General features: G+C 49.1%; 3 protein-coding genes across 19 annotated transcripts; 1 reads left to right on the plus strand and 2 right to left on the minus strand.

The window, feature by feature from the left end:
- The first annotated feature begins 795 nt into the window (after nucleotides 1-795).
- psmb6 (proteasome 20S subunit beta 6) lies at nucleotides 796-22,665 on the plus strand. Of its 13 annotated transcripts, XR_013289338.1 has the most exons (10): nucleotides 796-914; nucleotides 995-1,076; nucleotides 2,266-2,475; nucleotides 2,546-2,991; nucleotides 3,074-3,197; nucleotides 3,498-3,608; nucleotides 11,310-11,397; nucleotides 18,881-19,093; nucleotides 19,211-20,287; nucleotides 20,359-20,456. XR_013289338.1 is itself a non-coding variant. In XM_077551993.1 (9 exons), the coding sequence occupies exons 1-8, from the start codon at nucleotides 1,049-1,051 to the stop codon at nucleotides 19,320-19,322; spliced, it is 1,332 nt and encodes a 443-aa protein (XP_077408119.1). In that variant the 5' UTR covers nucleotides 925-1,048; the 3' UTR covers nucleotides 19,323-19,341; nucleotides 20,359-20,461. The 13 variants fall into 13 exon arrangements, 9 of the variants coding, with proteins under 9 accessions (XP_077408119.1, XP_077408123.1, XP_077408125.1 ...); XR_013289340.1 differs by lacking the exon at nucleotides 995-1,076 and having other exon boundaries at nucleotides 814-914; XR_013289339.1 differs by lacking the exon at nucleotides 796-914 and having other exon boundaries at nucleotides 925-1,076; nucleotides 19,211-19,681; nucleotides 20,359-20,502.
- Nucleotides 3,800-11,331, minus strand: LOC144039064 (sorting nexin-14-like). 2 transcript variants are annotated; one of them, XM_077551983.1, is made up of 28 exons: nucleotides 11,021-11,330; nucleotides 10,752-10,884; nucleotides 10,033-10,153; nucleotides 9,896-9,969; nucleotides 9,654-9,732; nucleotides 9,533-9,576; nucleotides 9,378-9,465; nucleotides 9,213-9,297; nucleotides 9,000-9,156; nucleotides 8,829-8,904; nucleotides 8,706-8,750; nucleotides 8,095-8,175; nucleotides 7,900-8,014; nucleotides 7,682-7,837; nucleotides 7,492-7,616; nucleotides 7,370-7,428; nucleotides 7,085-7,217; nucleotides 6,329-6,515; nucleotides 6,075-6,158; nucleotides 5,898-5,998; nucleotides 5,726-5,837; nucleotides 5,609-5,649; nucleotides 5,395-5,514; nucleotides 5,197-5,317; nucleotides 4,663-4,827; nucleotides 4,403-4,498; nucleotides 4,214-4,305; nucleotides 3,800-4,141 (listed from the first exon to the last, which is right to left on the minus strand). In XM_077551983.1, the coding sequence occupies exons 2-28, from the start codon at nucleotides 10,874-10,876 to the stop codon at nucleotides 4,082-4,084; spliced, it is 2,742 nt and encodes a 913-aa protein (XP_077408109.1). In that variant the 5' UTR covers nucleotides 10,877-10,884; nucleotides 11,021-11,330; the 3' UTR covers nucleotides 3,800-4,081. The 2 variants fall into 2 exon arrangements, with proteins under 2 accessions (XP_077408109.1, XP_077408108.1); XM_077551982.1 differs by having other exon boundaries at nucleotides 5,726-5,998; nucleotides 11,021-11,331.
- Nucleotides 11,487-16,700, minus strand: LOC144039067 (heterogeneous nuclear ribonucleoprotein Q-like). 4 transcript variants are annotated; one of them, XM_077551991.1, is made up of 11 exons: nucleotides 16,531-16,700; nucleotides 15,576-15,743; nucleotides 15,236-15,354; nucleotides 14,951-15,172; nucleotides 14,697-14,873; nucleotides 14,440-14,575; nucleotides 14,155-14,360; nucleotides 13,928-14,077; nucleotides 13,742-13,863; nucleotides 13,039-13,441; nucleotides 11,487-12,125 (listed from the first exon to the last, which is right to left on the minus strand). In XM_077551991.1, exons 2-11 carry the CDS (start codon nucleotides 15,730-15,732, stop codon nucleotides 12,087-12,089), a joined length of 1,731 nt encoding a protein of 576 aa, XP_077408117.1. In that variant the 5' UTR covers nucleotides 15,733-15,743; nucleotides 16,531-16,700; the 3' UTR covers nucleotides 11,487-12,086. The 4 variants fall into 4 exon arrangements, with proteins under 4 accessions (XP_077408117.1, XP_077408116.1, XP_077408114.1 ...); XM_077551990.1 differs by having other exon boundaries at nucleotides 11,487-12,128; XM_077551988.1 differs by lacking the exon at nucleotides 11,487-12,125 and having other exon boundaries at nucleotides 12,419-13,441.
- Nucleotides 22,666-22,739: the final 74 nt, after the last annotated feature.

The raw sequence follows: 22,739 nt of genomic DNA on the forward strand, positions 1-22,739 counted from the left end.
GGGGCAGTATACCTCAGGTGGCAGAGTGGTCGTCTCCCAACCCAGAGGTTCTCGGTTCAATTCCCGTGTTGATGTGTCCTTGAGCAAGTTACTGACCCCCAGTTTTCTCCTGACGCTGTGTCATCAGTCGGTGGAATGAGGAGACGGCGTCAAAGCGCTTGGAGCAAGATACTACCGGAAAAGTTCAATTTCAGTGTTGGGCTATTTCGGTGTGTGTGTGTGTGTTTGTGTGTTTGTGCGCGCGCTGCGATCAAATCCAGGCGCCGACGCTGATAATCCTGTTAATTTTCTCCGCGTTTAAGCTGAAGACTAAGAGTAATGTGCGGGTGGCGACGTCTGGACCACACAAACATCACATGTTTGTACACCGTCACTACATTCGTACTCCCTCGCCACTCTGATGACCTCACGCGCAACATGGTGGCAGTCGGCCGCAAGAGAATTTTCTGTTGTTTTGTGCTTTTCTCAAGTTCAGCAAAAAGCCAACACATGCATCCATGGCAGGGATGTACTGGGCCTCAAATTCAGCCATTCATTTAAAAAAAAAATATATATATATATATATATATATATATCTTTTCTGAGACAGCTTTTGAAACTTTGAAGGAAGCCATTCCACGTTGTATGCCACAAATCCATTCACGTTCAAGACATGGGATATTGATCTGTATTGACATTTACCTTTCCTTTAGATGGCTCATTTGGCTCTCATTAACAAAAGTTGGCAACGTAAGATGGCTGCCCCTCGAGGACACGCGTTGTGTGTTCAATAAAGTTTCACCGGGGGGAAAAAAAGCGGTCGACATGGCGGTCACTCAGCGACGTGACGTCACACCCATTTAGTGTTCCACCCATTCAGCTGTTGCTTTCAAACATTTCAAATTTGTTTTGTATTTATGACACGTCGATTGAAAGTAAGTTGTTTTAATTTACAGTCCATCACTTGAACAAAGAGTGTCGTACGCTTAACGTTCTGTGTAAACGTTCAATGTAGACGTCGATGAATGTGGGCTAAAGCTAGCATCAATTAGCATCGTTAGCTTGTCGAATGGAGCGCCACCAAAGACGTCTGGAAGGTAATTTCAAACAATTGCTTGAAATTTACACCTTGTTCAACTACTTCACAAGCAACGTTATGGTATTTGGACATCTTCGTCAAGCCAAGATGATTCCAGTGATATCAATTTACTGTATGATGAAGTTTCAAACGTCCGTAACGTTCTTCATCCTATTTTCTAAAGACAAATGCTTTTGCTAAACACAGAAACAGACAACAAATAATGATGTTCATTATTTCTAATTCATAATTAGATAATCAAATCATTCTAGTCACTATGTGAAACAGTAGGTGTAGCAAAAACAATCATTTGAAAACTACAATGCATATTACATTGACATTTTCAACATAGAATCATTTAAAGTCTCCTTTCTGTAAATATGTACAAATGTAAAGTAATAATCATGCACTTATAATATGAACACAGCAAATGAAGCAAAACCATTTCTGTTATTGCTATGTCTTTTTTTTTTATGTAATGCCATGCATAAAAAAATCTTAAGAGTTGATAATGAACAAACTCCACAAATTAATATACATCATAAAGAATAAATATTGTTAAGGGGCATAAATCTAATCAAAAAATTTAGAGGCATTTAAAGTTCGCCAAAAATAATAATGAAATTAGCACTAAAAATGAATGGAAAATGTGAGCGGATAAAATATGAGTCCGAGCATTATCACAAAGGGACCCGGACCGCCGGTAAACTGAAACCCCCCAAAATGTGTAAGTTGATCAATTTGTCAGGAACAGAGAAAAAAATATATATAATAAACATGTGCAATATTTGGATTTGAAGTTTTTGCAGGGGGTACACATTTGGAGAACGCTGACCGAGTTTTGAACCGTGTGTACTTGATCCTTTGAGAAAGTTGTGGTTGAAACTAGCGCGCCTGTTGTATGTCATCATTCGTGGGTTATAGTGGTAGGATGAAAAGCGCGAAAACAACGCTTCTGCCGTCACTCAAATCCAGCCTTCACGTTAGTGCGGCTCATTGAGTGGCCATTTTTAGAGGCATTCAGTGAGGCATTAATGCAGACTTCAACATTTGGCCGGTACTTAAAGTACTGCCGATTGTCACGGCTGTCTAAGTGGGCTAGAATTTGTTCTCCGCATCTACTGAGCAGCAGCGGGGGCTTGCGCTTGGGGGTCATTTTTGTGATCGAACCCCACAACTATTGACGGTTGAAATGTTGTGCGTATCAGAGTGCTTTTTGGCCAAAGTGAGCGTGGCCGTGGCGATGTCGGTGATCCGGAGCAGGCCGGAGGGCGCGAGCGTCAGCCAGCACGTTGAGGCTTTGGCGGCGAGGCTGAAGGAGCGCGACCAGACGTGGAGGAGCAAAGCGGAAGAGCTGCAGCGGGAAGTGCTCGGGCTACGACAGGCCCTGCTCGTCGCCACGGCGACAGCAAGCGCAGGTGACGACAGCTGGGATGCCGTAATAGTCACCAGTTAAGTGGAGCATCATAGCACGTGTCTGTTTGTCAGGTCACAATGTGACCACGGAGAGCGAGTGCGCTCCAGGCAGCGACTCGGACACTCCGGAACTCTTTCAGCTTGTTCCGCCCCCGCCGCCGCTACCCTTCAATCAGCAACGGGATGCTCAGCAGAGGGCGGGGCTTCCCCACGAGCACATCCTACACTCGCTGTGCGCCCTCCAGCGAGCCGACCCGCCGCCGCTCGGGCCGGGACGAGACGGCGACATTTCTGAGGACGCGTTGTGTGAGCTCCTGGACGGGCTGGTGGCCACATTCCGCCACCGCTGGCTTGGCGTGGGAACGAGCCAACTCGCCTTGAAGGCCTGCCAGGCGTCCAGCCGCGCAACGGACATGTTCTCCTTGCGGAGCATGCCCCCCGCCCGCCTGACGTCGTGCCTCAAGGCCTCTCTGAGGGAGCTCACCGCCATGTTGCTACACGCCAGACGGCGGCAGCCCGTGAGTTCAATTGATGAGAATCTGGGCGAATATGACCCCTTCGCCCTCGCAACCCATGCAAACCATGCGCGTCTTCTTCCAGACGGTTGACCTGCTGGCAGAGTGCTTGGTGGCGTTGGGGAGGAGTCGCATGGCAAAGTCCTTCCTGGTGGGTCACATCCTGTCCGAGGTCAGCGTGCTGGCTGATCAACTGTGCCGCGTAATCCGTGTAATTGCACACGCGCACACACGCCATACAAAAAGGACTCTTGGGATGTTTCTGGCTAAAATGGATTTCTTCATTTTTATTCATCATCTTTTCCAAAATCTGTTTGTAAAATGAGCTTTTCACAGATCCTCCATTGGAGCGAGGGTGGGAAATAGAAATGCAACTTTTGGGTTTGGATCATTTCTTTGGTGCCTTGAGAGATTAAAGTTGAATTCATTTTTGACTGTCTTGCCTTTCAATCACGCTTGGTTCACGCATTCTTTCGACTGAAACCCGTTTTTGTGGCCTTGGTCTCCAGGAGAACGCCAGCGTGGACGAGGTTCCCGTGGACGAGTACCACAACGCTCTGCGCTTGCTGAGTATTCTGGAGGAACTGCTGAGCGACTCGCCGCTGTCATGGCGGCAAGAGGTGAAGTCCGAGCAGATGGCGAGCCTGCGGCGCTTACAACAGCAAATGTTTGCCCTTTGGCATGAATTTCCGCTCTTTGCCGTCACCGTGTGGCGAGTGGCCATGCTAGCCGCGTCGTCAAACCTGTCATCTTCTGCTACAGACCATTCCTAAAAATCGGCCATTTTTTCAGTCAATACACAAATGACAACTTCAATTCAAAATGTGTTTTATTTTCGGAAGACAATCTGAATGCTATCTGCTCAATATTTCAAACAAACTATAAATATATCAAAGAGGCTTTTAAATAAAACATGTTCCAACTTGTTCACCCGCCGATTAGCTACGATTGGCAACTATTTGGTCCACTTCACTCTCAGCAAAATTGTTCCCAAAACGCGCTCAAAGTGGCCACTGACGGCAGAGCTTGTGCTCGGCTTGCTAAATCCTTCCGTGCATCGGAGGAAACGTTTTGCGTACATCGGCAGCGTGGCTTATTGGCGCAGTTCAGGGAAAAGCTCCAGCGCGGCGATGTCCAGCAGCACGTACGACATCTGAACACACAAAAGAGAAATCAAGGTCTGCTCAACGAGACATCAGTCATCAGCTGGGACTTATTTTTGGACCTGCTTGTTGAGGAGAGGCTGCTGAAGACCCTCAAAGATGAGCCGGACCCCCTCACGTTTGGCCTCCTCGCAGATGCACTTCCCGACCACGTCTGATGTCACACAAAGCGCCATCAAAGGCCTCCATCTTTGCTGATGTCACGTGACTCAAAAGTCTTTCCCAAAAAAAAAAAAAAGTTAAAATCTTACCAGGCAGATATCCGACCATCGCCTCAAAAGTCTGCTTGGCTCGCGCTTTCTTGGCCAGGCTGCTGCGCTCCTCCACGCTTTCGTAGAAGATGGCGTCTGTGGGAACAAGTTGCATTCAGGAAGGGTTGAAGGTGACGTTCCAAAATGTTGAAATTGGCAACGGGCTCAATCGGACCGTTCGAAATATTGCGATTTGTGTACAATCTGGAAAGATGTCATTTGTTTGGCGAAAATGTCTGTGGTGCGTTTTGTGGCGCGACCTCGTAGCTGCGTTATGAGCGAGACCAGACGGTGCTCTTGCAGGATGGCGTCCATCTTGGCGCGCATGTGCTGCTCCATGTAGGCCTCAAAGGTGCTCTTCAGGAAGATCCTGGCAGCCGACAGGAAGTGATCCAGCCAGCGCGGCATATGGAACACCAGACGGCCTAAAGTCAAACGGGGGGGGGGGGGGGGGGGTTGCATTGCTTTGTTTTTGGTGCTAATTTTGGGCTGTGCTGAGCCATTGTATAAACAGTTGGGTCAAAAATAACCCAACAATGGGTTGCTTTGTAGGTTATTCATGTAATTTGACTCAACCTTTTGGCTTATAAAAAACTCCAAAAGTTTTTGGCCAAGCTGAATTGGGTTATTCAATTAAGCAAAAAGTTATGACAAACCAAACAACCCTCCAAAATGGGGTTGCTTTGTTAGTCATGAATTTAATCTGATCCAACTTTTTGGGTCGGTTCATTCTTGCCCCAACCGTTTTGGAGCAAACGCTTTTGCCACCGCTTGACGAGAGCGCGGCAACTTACCGATGTGCATCAGGTAGTCGTAGATGCCGTCCACGCCGACCTCCACGAAGCAATGGCGGCCGTCCGGCCTCTCCGCCTTCACTGGCGTGTTGAGCTCATTTGTGAAGATCTTGTTGAGGAGCTGCACGCAAAGATGGCCACAATGATGTCACATCGCCGGCATGATAAGCGCCATCAAATCACACGACCCGTCGGTACCCGCTTGTTGGCGTTGGCGCTGGGGCTGAGGATGGTCAGCTCGGGACGACTGGGTTTGGCTTTGGGAGACTCGCAAGAGTTGAAGAAGGACTGGATGAATGGCTCCAGGTTCTGACCTTTCTGGAAAAACAAGTCACGTGCATGTTGTTTGGATGCATGCAGTGCCCCCTTTTGGCCACAAGAGGAACAGCATCTTTGGAAAGACGACACTCACCTCCTTCATCAACTTCCCTGGAACGGACTTGAAAATCTTGCCTGCAGGCGGATAAAGATTGGGATGAAATCAATGCAATCAATAGTGGCCCGGGGATTGATTCCCTGCTGGAAGTACCCAAGTTGACGTCCGGAAGCATCCTGTCCTCAAACTGAGACCCCGCGCTGTGAGGGGACAGGAAGTCGGCCAGCAGCTGACTGTTGCTCAGCTCCGAATAGCGCAGGAGTTTCTGCGCACGCGCAAACCACGTTATGTTGTTAATCACGCGCTTGCACCTGCGGGGTCTCACCTGTAAGTAGTCCTCAAAGTCTTCCCTCTTGGAGGTGAGGAATTCATGGTTCTTGGGTCCCAGGATGCGTTTGGGGGGCAGCTGCGTGTCAGCAAAAGCGCCTGCGCACGCGCCATCGTCAAGAGATTTGCCGGCAAACCAAGCTGAACGCAAGCGCAGGCCGCAAGCAGGCATTACCGTGAAACTCTGTGAGCTTGGACTCCAAAACGTAGAACTCCAAATATCTTCTGTACACGGACCAACGTTCGGGGTCGTGACCAACTGCGCAGGATAGCAATTTGAAAAATGGTTAGATTTTTTGGGATTTAATGGTCGCTTGTTTGATCAAGTGATTCATCACGTCTTACTTCAGTCCCTTAATGGCAATGAAGCTGAAATCGGATCCGATAAAGCAGAATGGAAAATGGAACGTCTCCACGGGACCCGCTTACCGTCCTTCCTGTCGTTGCGCTGCACGTCGATGCAGAAAACGGGAATCTTCTCCCGCTTGGCGTCGTCCTCGTAGAAGTCCACGTTGGGGATGGCGATGGTCCAGGCCGACAGCTTCCTCAGGCTGCCGGCTGCCGAGACGGGCGCGGCAGGAGAGTCGTCCTCCAGCACCACCGTGGCCTCTTCCACCTGGATGACAGTGGCTCGGTCACATGACCAGCTCGCTACAGGGAGGCCACGCCCACCAAGATTGCTGGCTATGGTTGCCAAACAACACAAAATACATTTGAAAAATATTTTCCCATCAAAATGCTGGTGCGCAAGTCCAAGACCCCCAAATTGTATTATTTTTTAAACACTGATCTAAAAAGTGTTTTGTTGATTTATCAGATGTTAAACTCTACAGAATGAATCAAACTAAGCTCCGCCCACTTGATTAAAACTAACTGCCGCAAAGCCTTCTGGGAGTTCCAAGTGTTAAAGTTAAATGTTTCTTGTTACCTGTTCTTTTATATTTCATAATGTTCTGTTCATGTACAATCACAGACGTGTTACGTTCACTTTTACGTCAGAGTTTTAGTAACGCGGCAAAATGGTCGCGTGTCAGACGAGTTCAAATGCAAACAACACAAATTTGACTGATTGTGTCGTTTGGCTTGATTGCATTTAAAAAAAACTTTATTTCCTTCCATTCATTTGTATAAATTGTTGGTGGATACGACTTGTGCTTTCGAACCACCGACAACGAGATTGCTCACCGCGTCGTCGTCAGTGTCCGTCATGGCGCTGGGTGGCAAGATGGCGCCCTCCATGGTGGTGCTCCTGAACACGCCTTTGATTTTACTGCCAATCCTGCCGATCCCAAATGACTCGCCGCGCTTGGAGGTGTTCCTGGACACGTTATCAGCCGGGGTTGAGTTGTGATTCAATGGTTGAGTTTAGGGGGGAAAGTCGGATCAGTCGACAAAAATGGACCGGCGGTACACGGTCAAAAGGAGGATGGGTTTGACGGCACTAGTTGGGTTTGAGATGTGGTGACAAACCTGCTAACTCGTGAGCTCCTTGCTGGCGACTCGGCTCCTTTCAGCAGGTGTCTGAAGTACTGAGCGCACACACAGTCGGTCACCTTCCAGTCAGGACGCAGGGTGCGAGGATGCCGCCTTACCTCGTCGCTGTGGCAGAACATTGGCGTGAAGACGTCCTCCAGGAGCGACAGGACGTGCTCGTACGCCTCAAAGAGGCAGCGCATGGTCTGCAGCTTGACCACGGCGGCGTACGGACCGGCGGCCACTGATGACGGGAGGTCTCGTCACGTGACAAAACAATCAACGGTTGCGTTATTGGGCCGGCTTTACCGTTCCTGATGTCGTCCACCGTGGCGCGGTCCAAGTTGATCTTGTCCATGCTGTCGTCCACGCAGTACGTCTGGTAGATGTGCACCACCTCGCCGTGCAGGCGGCGCAGCTCCGCGTCGCACAGCTCCGGACTCAAGATCTTGTCGTTGAGCTCCTCTGGAGGAACGCCAGCGTCACGTTGGCGGCTCAACGCCGTCGGCGCGCGCCCTCAAACTCACCCACGGCCAGGCAGAACTGAAGGACGTGCACGGCGCCCTCCTGCTTGAGGAAGTTCATGAAGCGGAACAGAAGGTCCTGCTGCTCTCGGATCACCCTCAACTCCAACTTGAGAACCTGCTCGGAAGACACACCGTTGCATTGTGGGTAACGTAGACCTACGAGCCCAACGCTGTGGAGCGGTTACAAGTACTGACTGAGGGCTTGTCGCTGCTGCAGTCTGCGTATTTGTGCAGGAAAGGTACGACGGCAGACGGCGGGTCAGAGGCGGCTTCGGGCTGCAAACAAACACCGTCGAGTCCTGTGAATGGCCACCAACATCTCTCGGCAATAGGGTGAGCTAAGCCTTGCTCAAGGGCACCTCCATTGGAGCTGACAAGTCATGTTTATTCATTTAGTCTCAAAGGGGTTCAAAAGCCCACAGTTGACAATTGGTAACGACGTGGAGGATTTGCATATCGAAAAAAACTAGCTGCCAATCATGCCGTCGCTGTGTTCTATCTTAATAATCTTTTTGTCAAATCTATTACGCCATCGATTTCCAGATGGTGCTTCAACAATAATCCATGGGAAAACAAGTGAAGATGCTTGTCTTAGCTATAATGAGCTCAATAACTTCCTGTTCTTGTCTTCTTCTGGGAACAATTAGTGCACGACTGCCCTCTACTGGTTAAGTGATGAACACCTAAAACCGAGTGGCAGCTTCTATTTTGGAATAATAATAACAGCCCAAAAGTGGGCTGTACAGAACTTCAAGGTTAAAGTACAGCCCGAGTTCACTGGTTTTTCATGGTTTATTTGTACTTACTGGAGTGTCGTCGACAAATTTGAGCACCATCAAGTTGACCGTGTCCTTGAAAAATGGATGAAAAGCAGGTCGGCGTCAAAAGAGAGACAAGCTGACGGCAGCTGCGGCTTGAGCCCGACTCACCGGGTCGGCCACGAAGTCCATGGTTGGCAGCATGACGGAACCCGACATGACCTCCCGCAGCAGCAGCGCCAGCGACCTGCACGCACGCGGGACACGCCCACACCACCCGACAGGCACTTGAGCAGAGCGGGTGTGGAGGAAGACGACGCTGGGCCGAGCGCTGCGGCGTACCTGCACTCGCTCGCTTTTGGCGGCATCAAGTAGGGGAAGAGCATCTCGGTCAGCTTCCTGAGGTAAAGCAGCTCCTCCTGCCGGCTGCACACGGCCACGTGGAGGTCGCCGCCGTACTCCTCCAGAGCCGCCTGCTGCAGCGTCTGGCCTTGACGGACTGAAAAGAGTCAAGATGAAACGCGGCAACATTTGGGCACGCCGACGCCATCTCACCTCGAGCGCTGGCTTTAGCGAGAACCTCCACGTGCTTGACGGCCGCCTTCATCACGCGGTCAGCGAAGACGGCGGGAAGGTCCACCTGAAGACACAAGCTACCTTCAATACCGCGGTGCACGCGCCATCTCGACGAGCGGCAAGCCGACGTGAGCGCGGCGCCACCTTCTGAGCTCGGCGGACCAACACGGACGCCAAGAAGCGGAAGCTCAAACGGAGCTCGTCCACGCACGCCTCGTCATCCGTGATGTCCCTGCGGTCCACAAAGGAGGTCAACGCGTCGCGTTTGTTAGAAGAAGAAGGAACGCCGAGGGACTCACCGGTACCACGGATAAACAAAGTTCTCCAGAACCAGCTCGAACATCTTCCCACCACAAACAGAAGAAACGGTGAAGATGAATACGGTGATGACGAAGGTGAAATTTGCCAGCAAGTTTTCACCTCTGCAATGGAAGCGTCCACCTTGGAGTGAATCTTGAGGCCCAACCACGGCTGGTAGTTCTCCAACAGCAACGTCGGGCTGAACGTCACAACGATTACACAACAACGTGAAGCTACACTGAAGTGCGATAAAGCACAAGTTCACTGGGCAGAAAACGCAGTGCGACTTGTCGAGCGTTACGATGAAGTGGAGATGTGATAGATGCCCACTAGGTGGCGCTGGTGTTGTCACACAAACATACCGATGCCGCTTGCATTTCACCTTCCCACACACGGCACAGCTGCGACCTGAAGGGAACAACTCGGGTGCCTGACGCTGTCATACAAACACGTCATCGTTATTATGAGCATCATCTTCGGCAATGTCGACGCGCCTCACCTTGCGTGGCACGATGCTAGCAAACAAGACATTTGGGAGCAGCGAGTCGGGTTCCAGAGCCCAATAGAAAGTGACCACACCCACCAGGAAGGACCACAAGCCAATCAGGATGTGGAGGTACCTGCAAGCAGCATGGGAACAACTTGTTACAAAACTGTAGTCGCTCACACTGCATTGCCAAGTTTTAAAATTTTACAGTACAGCTAATTGACGGAATGTCCTTGCAGCCGTTAGCTAACGGAATATAGCCATAGATATTAGATACTATGGTGACCCCAAGTAAAATCAGTACCGATCTTACGTCACAAGTCAAAATGGCAGTCTTCCTCGGTGAAAGGAAGTTCTCCACTCATTGAAAAGCATTGGACTGTGAATAGTTGTCATTTGATTTGTTAGGATTAATTTTTATTTCAAAATGTGATAAAATGTCGTTGACTACTATACCAATCTGCCTGGTTTGTTTGTATGCTAGTCACGGGCAAAACAATACGCTGTTAGTTGTCGCAGTGTAAAGGAAGTACAGGTATTAGCATTGCGGAAATGTCAGAAATACCCGGATGTTTTGCATCTCAAGTTAACATTATGTTGAAGTGAACGCATTAAACTTGAAAATGAATAACACCAAATACTTGATTGATCGCTCCATGTATTGCTGGACCCATTGTGACAACTATATTTATTTAACGTCCGTAAGTATGCTGTGACGTAAGCACGCTGACCTGTGGAGCAGGATTGTGGCGGCCAACATGGCGGCGAGGAGGCAGCAGGCGAGCGGATACTGACGAGCCGAAGCGAAGAACGCGTCCAGCCGCAGAGCTCGCAAAAAAGCCGACAAAACAGCCATCCTCGCCCCTAAAACAACATCACACATAAAGTACGAGCTCACGAGTGAAAACGACAATTAGTACGAGCAGGAAATATTTTGGAAAACAACGTCAGTAAAACACAAAAGTTAAAAAGGGAGTTCGCTAAGGCTAAGCACACTTACAGCGACTTAAGAAGCGTCGTGTTTCGTCACAAAAAAACAAAAAGCATTTTCTTCATTAGAGCCTCCTAAACGTTGAAACATTTTCCAAGTTCGTCCTTAAGAGACTTCTTTGACAGACGGAATGTTTTCTTGCTTCCCGTTGGGTTGCCAAATCGAGTCCAATCATATCAACCGGTTGCTTCAGATTATCACCCACCATACGCGAGATTCAGCTAACGTTGTGTTGTCAAATATAAATGATAACAATTTGCCGTTGTTTAACTCTTTGCCTTCCAATATTTCCATACAGGATCAAGAGAAAGGAAGACTTACATGTCCAGACATGGCAACCAACATTTCATTACGTCACTTCCTCTCATCGTGACAAGTTCAATAAGGTACTCAAGGACACAAGTTTCACTCATATATTTGCAAAATCTTCACTTGTAACGCAGTTTTTGCTGCCATGAAAAAGAAAAATAAGGAGTTTGTTGGTTTTCCGCCACATATTTATTAGAAAAAATAGGTAGAAGTTATTGTACAGTACAAATTTGCAAAGAGATGTTTTCTTTGACAAAAAAAGAAAGAAAAAAGACAGCCTTTACAAAGGAATCAAAAGCAAGCTGCTCAATCCAGACCCCCCCCCCCCCCCCCTGAAATGTCATGTGTGACCATTTGGCAATTTTAAATCAAAATTTCCCACCACGCCCTCAAATGCATATATATGCTGGTGATCGACAGCCGACTGATGGCTAGAGAAGATGGACGGCGACCAGTCGATTAAAACAAACGTTGAAGCGACACCTCGTCGAACGTGAAGGGAACGTGGCGTCCTGAGAGCGACCGGTCGCGGACCTTGCAAACAGCACGTCAACCTCCGCTCGTCACATTCGCCAGCGCTTCTTCAGCCGGCAAAGCTGCGATGGAGCGTACGTGGTCCGGAAGAACAAACAAGCTGGAGAGCGTGAGGTAGCTTCGTCCTCCACGGACGTCAGTCACATGTCACGGGAAGGACCAATCAAGTAGTCTCGGCATTGGAGCAGTGAGTCATGTGACCTTACCACGGCGTCCCGCAGCGGCACGGTCATCACGGCGACGCATCGTCGTCGGCCCAGACGCCTTCCCCCTGCTAGTCGTGACAAAAGGACGCAATTAGACAAGGAAAGGGCACGGCGTCTCACAACAGCAGCTCGGCTCAAGCGGACAACACGTCACGCATGCAAACACACATGCAACATTTAAGTCCGCATCGGAGCGGCGGCCGCTGCATCGGATTGGACGAGACATGACGATGAGCACCTGAGGGTGATTTGGTTGGACTGCATGCGAGGTGACACCACTGGCAAACCTTTGACGGACGGACGGCGGGCAATTTGAACAGAGAATTTGGTTCAATTGGAGGAATTGGCAACACAACGGTTGGTTTTGTGCACGTGTGTGTGCACGTTTATTAAAGCAGACAAACAGCAGAGAATACAAGCCAAAAGTTTGGACCGCAACGGCGGACCTTTTTTTTTTTCTTCTTTTTCTCCAATAACAAGACACGCATTACTTTGTGACAGTACAAATTGTATTTCATTTTCAGTATAACATGGCAAGCAGAGGGTGTAAAAACAGACAAACGCTAGAAGCTAAATGACCAGCTAAAACGAAGCATTTATAAAAGGAAGGAAAAAAAACACCGAGTGTGACTACTGAGGAATATTAAAATATGTACAAAAAGATCTCTTGCCAGATGTCACCAATTTGGAGCCAATGGGGACACGTCTCTAAGGATGAGAAGAAAGCCAAAGAAAAAGCCTAGTGGCGGTCTACTTCCACTGCTGCCCGAAAGAATCCTGATAAAATTCCTGGTTGTCAGATTTGTAGCCGGAATAGTTAGAGTGGTCGCCACCCTGGAGCGGTTGCTGAGCGATGGGCTGGGAGCCCCAGTTGTGATTATTGGTCTGGCGCCGCTTGGAATCGGGTTGGTTGTACCCGTCGGCTTTGCGCTTCGCTCCTCCTACATTTGCACCGCGGACGCCCCGCGCACCACGTACCCCTCCTCGCCCTCGCGGCTGCACGGAGCCTCTGGCGCCGCGGCATCCGCGGACAGGTCCGGGTCCCAACCCGCCGCGTTGAGAGAAGCCGGCTCGGCCTCGGGGAGGGCCAGCTTCGCCGCCGCGCCCTCGTCCCGGGGAGGCGCCGCCCCTGGCGCCCCTGCTGCTGCCGCCGCGGCCCCGGGCGGGGGCCTGGAACTCGTCGTAGCCGTAGTAGGGGTCATCGTAACCGCCGCCGCGGTAGTTGTTGTAATCGTAGCCATAGTAGTCGTAGTAGTCCTCGTAGCCGTAGTAGTCGGGTGTGTACATGTAGCTGCCGACACCACGTCTGCCGCCTCGGCCCCTTCCTCTGCCGGGAGGCGGCATGTGTTGCGGGGGGGAGTAATAATAATAGTCGTCATACCTGAGGACAGAAAAGGGTCATCAAAAACAAGTAGATGGAACCATACCTTTGGAAAGCAATGATCAAATCGGTGTAACATCGATTCTAAAAAATATTTGGCAGTGACAGCACTACATGTCTGTTTTGTTTTTTTATATCAGCCGCAATTGGACCCGAGTTCCCGTCTGTGTCTCTAGTGCCCAAAACAGCCAGAAACATTTGGAGATTCAGGACTTGTGTTAGCACCCGCACGGCTCAAAAGCTGGGGCCGATTCATGAATCGCGAGCGACGGCTTCTGTACGGAAGACTCGCTTGCTTACATTTGCATCTTGGCCGCTTGCCGCTGAACTTTGCGTTCCTTCCTCTTCTGATCCGGCGGCTTGGCAAAGACGATTTCGACGGGCTCTCCTTCCAGCTCCTTGCCGTTCATCTCAGCCAGCGCCTGAAAGCAGCACACGTCTGTACAAAGCGTGCATCGTGTTTTTGGACGCTGGCGGCACCCGTACCTTGACGGCGCCGTCGCGCTCTTCAAAGTGAACAAAAGCGTAGTCTTTGAGCTTTTTCACTCGATCTACTTTTCCAAATTGACTGAAGCTCGTCTCCAGGATCTCCTCGGTGACGCTGTTAGCCAGATTGCGCACAAACAACACTTTCACCTGCAAAGGAATGGCCGCCGTCAGACCGCAACATTCCATCGGTGTCAAAGAGCAGATTGGAGTGTTCGGGCCGCTACCTTAGCCATGACTTCGGGGTCCGGGTCCTCGATGGGGTCGGCCCACTCCACCGTCACCACGTTGTTCCAAACCTTCACCTTTCCGCTCATCAGGCGGCGCCTGGCCTGAGCGGCCGTTTTGTGGTCTTCGTACTCCAAGAAGCAGAAACCTCGATTCTTCTTCTTGTCGTCGGCCTGATGGTACAGGATGACGTCGCTGAGGCCCTCTGGATGAACGGCAGACGAGACGGACGCGTGATTGGTCGCACAACGAGACGTAGACCGGGAGCGCGAGTGACGACTGACCTGTGACCTTGGAGAACTCTTCCTCGATCTGCTCCTTGGTTTTGCTTTTGGGGATGGAGCCCACAAACAGGCGGTTGTTGGCCACCGAGATGCACACGCCGATGTGCTTGCCGGGGCGGATCTCGCAATTGTTGCACTGCGGAAGAGGTTGGAAAGATCAAGTGAGTCATTCGGCAACTAAGCAATCACACGCCTTCCACCATTACAGGTGCATCGGAATAACCCCAAAGTGTCACTACAACACGCCGTTCACTTACCAGCTTGACAGCCTCCTGTGCGGCCTCCTTGGTGCAGAATGTCACAAAAGCGTAGCCTCGGTTCAGGCCGCTCAGAGGGTCCATCATGAGCCGAAGGTCCCAGATGGGCCCCGCCTTCTCAAAGCGAGGAACCAGCTCATCTTCAAATAGGTCTCGGGGGATCTTGCCCACAAATATCTACAAGACACGCAGCCAACATTGAAGACGGCCAACTTCCTGTTTCAAGACCGCCATAAATGGAGTGCGTGGTGTACCTCTGTTCCCACGGTGGGTTGAACCCCCGTGTACACAGACTCGGGCGGAGGTCCGCCATACTTGCGCTGGCCCGTTGTCACATCGAGAGTGTATAAGGTTCTGTCCAAGAGTTCTTTGATTTTGGCCTCATCGGGTCCTTTGGTAGCATCGGCGACCTTGGCCCCTTGTTTCTCGCGCTGCCTGTACGTCTTCATCACTCCGCACAGGTAGGCACTTTTGTTCTGGACACAAAAACATGTAAACGGGGCGGCGAGGTCCAAATTGGTCCTGCTTCAAAGGCCTACCTGAACGTGGGACAGGTCGCTCTCTTTAAACTGGAGCAGAACCTGCAGGGCTCCTTCCTCATTGAACTCCTTGAGAGCCTCGATGGCTCTTTCGTCCAGGTCGCTGTGTGCGACCAGACCTGGGGGAGGACAGCGCAATAATGACCACGTCCAACCCACATGGCGGGAGCACGTTACACCAATCGTAAAAGTAATTGTTTTGATGAGATTTCTTAAGCTTCTCTTACTGCAGCAATGTGACTAGTGGCTGCCATACTTTTCACATATTATTTCATTGTATCTTAATCGTCAGCAAGCGCACTGTGTGTGCGTGTGCATGCGCGCACGTGTGCGTGGTCACCTGCAATGTAGAGCTCATCGAGCTTCTCGGCCACTTTCTGAGGCAAGTCAGCTTCCAACAAGGCCTGGAAATGTTCTGAGCGCGAGGCTGTTGCTGTTGCCGCCGCCGTCTCCATCGGTTCCTCTGTTCCGTTCCCGTTGACGTGATCAGAGGCCATGTCCCGGATATCTGCAATATTACAGCAACTTAGCAGATAGTCGACAAAAAATGAAGTATGCTGGCTGGCGCCGGTGAATCAATCCTCAACCAACTACACGGTTGAACCAGAAGGGCGACAGAAAAAGAAAAAAAAAACACTTGAATCAAGACTTACATCTAAAGTGCCAACTAGGTTTATTCTAAATTTGCGAACCCATGGAGCGTTTGTAATCAATCTCCATATTTTAATTCACAGACGCGCACAAGAATATAACTTCGCAAATACAGGCACAACCTTGTTTACACTTTCAACGCATGAACTGACGTTAAGTAGTCTACTCTTCTGCTGTTGAATTCTCAAAGTAACGCAGGTCATGCTCGACATCGTCCCCAGACTCCTCCTGTTGGCATTTTTTCCCTCCAACACCGAAATCGTCTATAAAAGATGCATTCCATTCCATAATGCTGGTTTCAAGTCAATCAACTCGTTTTTGAAGTTTTCCCACACATGCCGATTGGACATCCACCACGCCTCTGCTAGCAAACATGCTTCTTAGCTACAGATCGCTTTAAGGTTGTCACAAAGGCTTCAGAGCGGTCGGCCTATGAATTCAAACACATTCCTAATGCTCACCGATACCTAAGTATTTATGGCCCACGCGATTTGAGCGTTTAATAATCAGATGGCGGCCGGGCGGGCCTGCTTCGTCTACAAAATGCCGGCTAGCAACGCACGACACATGCTAGCACGTATCCCATGTCGCTGTGCATCAAAGCGGCTTCAACAGCCAGAGTCGAAGCAGAAGAGAGAACCAACCACAGGCGTTCGACACGATGCGGATCCGCCGGAAGGAGCGCGCTTGAGGAAAAGGCGAAAGAAATTGTGAAGAAGTTTGCTTGATGCCGACGACCAGCTTCTTTCTTCACTTCGGACGAAAAAAAATGGCGCCGCCGCAGGCCTCCACGACGTACGGGGTTTTCGCAAGTGTTTTCCACGGGCTGCTGCTCACTCTTCGTACTACTTCCGGTTCTCGCTACAAAATACGCGTTGTTTTATTTTATTAAATTTTCCAATCCAATTGGTATTCACTCATATTATAATTTGAAACCTTTGCTGTCTGTTAGCGGGGGGGGGGGGGGGTATTTCTTAATTATTCAACTAACCCAAAAAGTTGGGTCCATTTAAATCAGTGGTGTCCAAACTCGGTCCCCAAGGGCCAGAGTCCTGCAGGTTTTGGATGTTTCCCTGCGCCAACGCAGCTGATTCCAATCAACAGGGTGGTTATCAGGCTTATGCAGAGTTTGCTCACCACTGATTTAAATGAATAACCCACAAAATAACCCGGATTTTAAGGTTGTTTTGTGGGTTATTTATTTGACCCAACTTTTCACTGTAATTGAGTAACTCAAGAAGTTGTCAGTCCAACGTTTTTTTAGAGCGTATAGCCATCAAAGCCAGTCACAAGACCCTGCGCATATAATATAGATATGAATGTGCTTGAGAGTGAGTATAAAATATGATTATTGCGTGAAACAGTCCGCGCAATCCAACAGTTAAGAGTCGGAATCGAAAGATTGTATAAGGAAACCTTTTATTGAACAAAGTGTACAGTTATTAAAAGAAAGAAAAATGAACACAAAATTATCTGTGGAATGCGGCCAACGACTCCAACTGCTCCGACGTCACCGCCATCCACGAGCTGGCGTCGGCGTTGAGCAGCGAGCGCAACACGTCACCCCACAAGTTGCCCATCAAAGCCCTGCAGGCACATCACATCATTAAGTCAAGTCGGGTCACTCGCATCTCAAGCAGAAGAGTTACCCAGGTTTGACTTGCTGGAAGCCTTCTGCCGTCCAGCCTCCAGCATCTCGAACAGGCACCATTTTTCTTTTGGCCAGCAGGAGATTGAGCGTTTGGGCCACGCCCAACAGGTCCAGCTGATTAACGAGAAGAAGAACGAAGCGTCAGGATGAGCCAATTGGATGTCTGACGGCGGGCTTGGCGGTGACATACCAGTTGCGGAGGAGCGTCGTCGTCCAAGAGGCCGATGCCGACGAGCTGCATGATGTCACCGGCTACATGTAGATTCTTGAGCGACACGACATCCTCCCGCACATCCACAGCCGTATGCCAGTCCACGGGAAACAGCCAATTGGAATCCCCCGACACTCTCACACTAACGTCAAAGCATCCACTTGATGGGAGCGCCGACCAAACCCACCTCCGCCCACAAAATCGGCTTACCTGTGGCAAGAGACGAGCACGTCCGGCCGCAGCGCCGCATGCGCCACGTCGCAAGCTTGCAATGCCGACGTCAAATTCAGTAAGGAACGCGCCACCTCCACCGCCGAATCCTCGCTCAGCACACAATCAGGCAGCTTCTGAAGGTCACATGACACAGCCACGGTCACTTGACGGTTACATGACAGATACGTGCCAACGGGAAGAAACCACTGATCTGAATATATGACTGGATAGCCGATAGCCCGTACACGCCCGTGCAAGCCGTTGAAGCCGCTGGGCGGCCATCTTGCTCCTCCTATCTAAAAAGTTGTAAAATGTCTGAAGTCCTCTTGTTTATGTTACAGTATACTTAAAAATTTAAGTATACTGTCTCAAATGTTCTCCAATTTCCATACTGTAAATGTATAGGATCGTATGCTGAGAAACGTTTCTTGGGAGGAGCAATATGGCGGCCTCGCGACTTCAAAAGTCTTGGCCTATCGGCTATCAGAGTCACATATTCAGATCAGTGGAAGCAACGGACTGAGAACATGTGCTCAGGTGGGGCCACGTAGACCGTCACGCAGCCATCCTGGAACTGAAAACATCGGACCACGGGCAGGTCGGCGGTGGGTGAGTTTCCGGTCAGACGTCTGAACATGTAAAAATCCCACGCAAGAGGGCAGCGGTCCACCTGAAAGTCAAACAGGAAGTCACGAGGGTTGCCACGGAGACTGTGGGAAGTTGACGGCGTCACCTTGATGATGACCGGGATGTTTCCTTGTAAACCTTCGTAGGCCAACACGCCGCTCTTCTCAAAGAAGCGGGACCACGTAGAGTAGCACTTGCCGCCTGCAGACAAAAACTCACAACCGTCAACAATGTCGTCACAATTGTTTGATCGCCGTCATTGCAATCACCACAATCCCAAAAACTGGTCCAGATTGTCCTGTGACAAGCGAGGAGGGAGCAACGTACCAAGCCACACGATGGCATGTTCTCCGATGTCCGGCAGAGGTTGTGCTTTCGCGTGGTATTCGGCACAGGAAGTGATGTCACTACGCTCCACCAGCTGCTGCCGTAGGTCCAAGTTGCAGGGATCCATGGTCCATGGTCTGCAGACGCCCACTGAAGAAACATGGCAGCGTTCCAAATGGCAAGTGCTCATCTTCCATTGAAAATAAATACCGCTATTTATGCTGAAGCCTTAGAAAATTCCTCTTGCGAGTTAGGGTGCGTGATTTATTTATTTTTTAATTGGGGGCACTTGTAGGTCAAGGAACCCCTGTTGGAGTCTCACCTCGGCGGCTGAAGCTGACTTCCTGGGTGCGACTGAACACGTCCTGGTCTTGGATCACGTCCGGCCCGCGGTTGAAAAGCTATGAAAGAAGATGGAGACATTTTGTGAGGACGTGCTTCAGTTTACCACACGCTTCAGTTTCAGACGCACCTGAGTGCGCTCAGGCAAAGCCGTGGCACCTCCGAGACCAGCTCCATGGTTGGCGCTTAGCTCCGCCTCTGACATCCTGTCACAAGTCAAGTGGTACCAGTCGCAGTTACACAGTCTACTTCACCTCCTATTAGTCATCCAATGCCAGCCGGACATTTTCATGTTTTTATTTTATTTATTTTTTTAACGGACGCCCGAACAGGACGGAAGAAAATGGTCTGTCCCAAAAGAGGACACGTTTGATCACCCTAGGAGATTCCAGCGTGTCATTGTTAAAACATCTTTACAACTGTAGTAAGGAAAACAAGTTCGTTAAATCAGATTACTATCAGATTAATCTACTCCATTGGCATGTAAACGTATATCGTTTACCTAATTACTAATAACGTTGCGCCAGTGAGATTTCAGGAGAATTAAGTTCAACACAACATGCAGCGCATCAAATAGAAAATATCCCTTTTCCCTCACCTGAGACTGTTCAAAGTCAAAATCAGGCGAATTCAAAATTTTGAAGTCAGGCGGGTCTTCTTCTTCTTCTAAATACAGCGCGGTGTGGATGCTATTGTGCTCGCTACTACCGCTTCTGGACAAATAAAATCAGTACAAGTTTCATGAACTTTTCCGCCCCACAGAAATACAACGTCGTCTGATCACATTGTTTGCATTTAAAGAAATATGTTATCTTTGTAGATAATAGATTATGTATATAACGTGGATATTTCTTATTATGCTGTACAGTAGATTCGTTTTCGGGCATAAGAGTCCCGGGACAGCAGCAAGTCCCCCCCCTAGAGACGTCCGTCAATATGCCTGAAATAAAAGTGTCAAAAGTCAAGTAAATGTACCATTGTATCGTATCAAAATAGACGCATGAATATAAAATGAATTTAATGAAACTGTGTAGGTAAAATAAAAGTACTTAACAAACAAAAAATTGGCCAATTGCATAACAAATGTTTCGGTATTAACAGGCAGCCGTTGCTTTCTTCATGAGGAAGGAAGCGAGTAGGAGCAAGATGGCGGCAGCATCAACAGCTATGCGGCGTTTCGAGCAAAATTTTTACCCACAAACTCAACAAATTCCAGACTGGACTGGCAAAGAAGTCAGCACCGGGGTCAGTATATATAATTATTGTTCCACCTGAATCCTAACGTCGTCCATTTTCAGCGGAGGATAATTTAATACTGGACGGCGGCTGGATGAGACAGCAAATGTTGAGCAGCTAGCGAGGCTGACGATGCTACAAGCGCAATGGAGCGAATGTCAAACTTCATTCGGTCAACCTTTTTTCAGGCTTCTGCACGTCTTCAACCTTTTCAAATATTACGAAACAAATTAGATTTCGTGTACCACATGAGTGGGGCGCGCAGGCTACATTTCGTGGCCTAATCATTTAGAAGTAACGACTACAGTAGTCACAAAATGTTCACCATTTTGTTGTGGGAAAAATACTTGAAATGGAAACGATGAAACGTGAAATAGCGGCGGAAACACTGGCGTTATATATATATATATATATATATGTATGTGTGTGTGTGTACGTGTAGTAGTCATATAGCAGAATAATAATGTCTTCTTCTTTTTTTAAATACTTTTTTTGTGTTTGTGCCATTAGTATATTGTCCCTTGTTTGTGTGGCAGACCACCATCATGGCGGTGGAGTACGACGGCGGTGTGGTCATCGGCGCCGACTCCCGTACCACCACTGGGTGACCATCTTGTTGTGTTTCTTGGTCAAGTGTGCGTGCGTATGCATAGAAAAGTGCCAACTGTATCATCTGTGTCGTCTGTCAGAGCGTACATTGCCAACAGAGTGACGGACAAACTGACGCCCATCCACGATCGCATCTTCTGCTGCAGGTCAGTGAAGGCCACTTCCTGTTCTTCTTCAAGGCTCCGCCCATCCTCACCTTCTTCTTCCTAACGTGTGTGTGCTTGTGTTGCAGATCTGGATCAGCTGCCGACACTCAGGCCATTGCTGACGTGGTCACCTATCAGCTCGGGTTTCACAGGTGGGAAAATCGGCCTATGTAGGATTTAGCGCAAGGATGGTTAGCCTAGCGCAAGGATGGTGACAGAGAGAATTGAAAAATGGCTTTTGTTTTAATTGAACTGAATTGAATCGTTGCATTTTCAAACGTATCCAGTTGTGTTTTATGTACGGCTGCTTGATTATGAAGAGAATATTAATCACAGTAATAATTGAAATGACGATTAGGACAATCATTTGTTTTTTGGTACAAAACAAGAAAATGTTAAACGTGTAAAAAAAATTAATAGAGACAAATCCATTTCTTTGAAACACTATAATTATGAAAGTTTCCTTTGGACTAAACAAGATTGATTAAATTAGTCATTTTAAAATATAAAAAAATATATACATTTAAACGACTCATAATTTGTATTAATAATCTTTAATTTTTGTTTACGATTATGCTGATTTTGTAATTGTGGAGTGTAATAATTGTAATTGAATTTGCATGAATTGCACGGCCGTTTTATGATCGATGCACCGTCGTTATAAATCCAAATTGATGTTGCTAATGATTTGTTGTTCCTGTGAATTGAACAAACGAGCGTTTTTCCACCTGAAAACTATTTTCCCGCTCTGGTCCCGTCCCGTCGTCCCAGCATCGAGCTGAACGAGCCCCCGTTGGTGGAGACGGCCGCCAATCTGTTCCGAGCCAGCTGCTACCGCTACAGAGAGGATCTGACCGCCGGCATCATCGTGGCCGGCTGGGACCGCCGGAAGGGCGGGCAGGTAACCTTTCAAAACGTCCCAATCAGCCAAACTCACCAGGAATTGGTTCGAATTGAAGTCATTTGATGAGAATTTGTCATTGTGACGCGCGTCTCAGGTGTACTGCGTTCCGATCGGCGGCATGCTGGTGAGGCAGCCGGTGTCGGTCGGCGGCAGCGGCAGCTCCTACATTTACGGCTTCATGGACTCCAACTACAAGGTGGGACTCAACAAAGAGCAATGTTTGGAGCTGACGACCGCAGGTACGAGCCAGTGCTCAGGCAAAATCCCCAAATGACAACATCACGCTCAACGGCGTTTTTTTCTGACCGTCAGCGTTGTCGCTGGCCATGGAGCGCGACGGCTCCAGCGGCGGCGTCATCCGGATGGCCACCATTTCCGAGGAGGGCGTGGACAGACGCGTCATCCTGGGGAACCAGCTGCCCAAGTTCTCCACACACTGAACGCACGCGCGCACCAACATGTTGTTGACTTTGTTAATTAAACTTTGTTAATTAAACTTTGAACGTTTTGTCACCATTGTTGTGTTCTTGAAGGATAAACTTGTTTGACACGTGGCGCCCTGACCATGTCGAAAAGCTTCATGCTAG

This window comes from Vanacampus margaritifer, chromosome 19 (assembly GCF_051991255.1).
Source record: "Vanacampus margaritifer isolate UIUO_Vmar chromosome 19, RoL_Vmar_1.0, whole genome shotgun sequence".
Lineage (NCBI taxonomy): Eukaryota > Metazoa > Chordata > Actinopteri > Syngnathiformes > Syngnathidae > Vanacampus > Vanacampus margaritifer.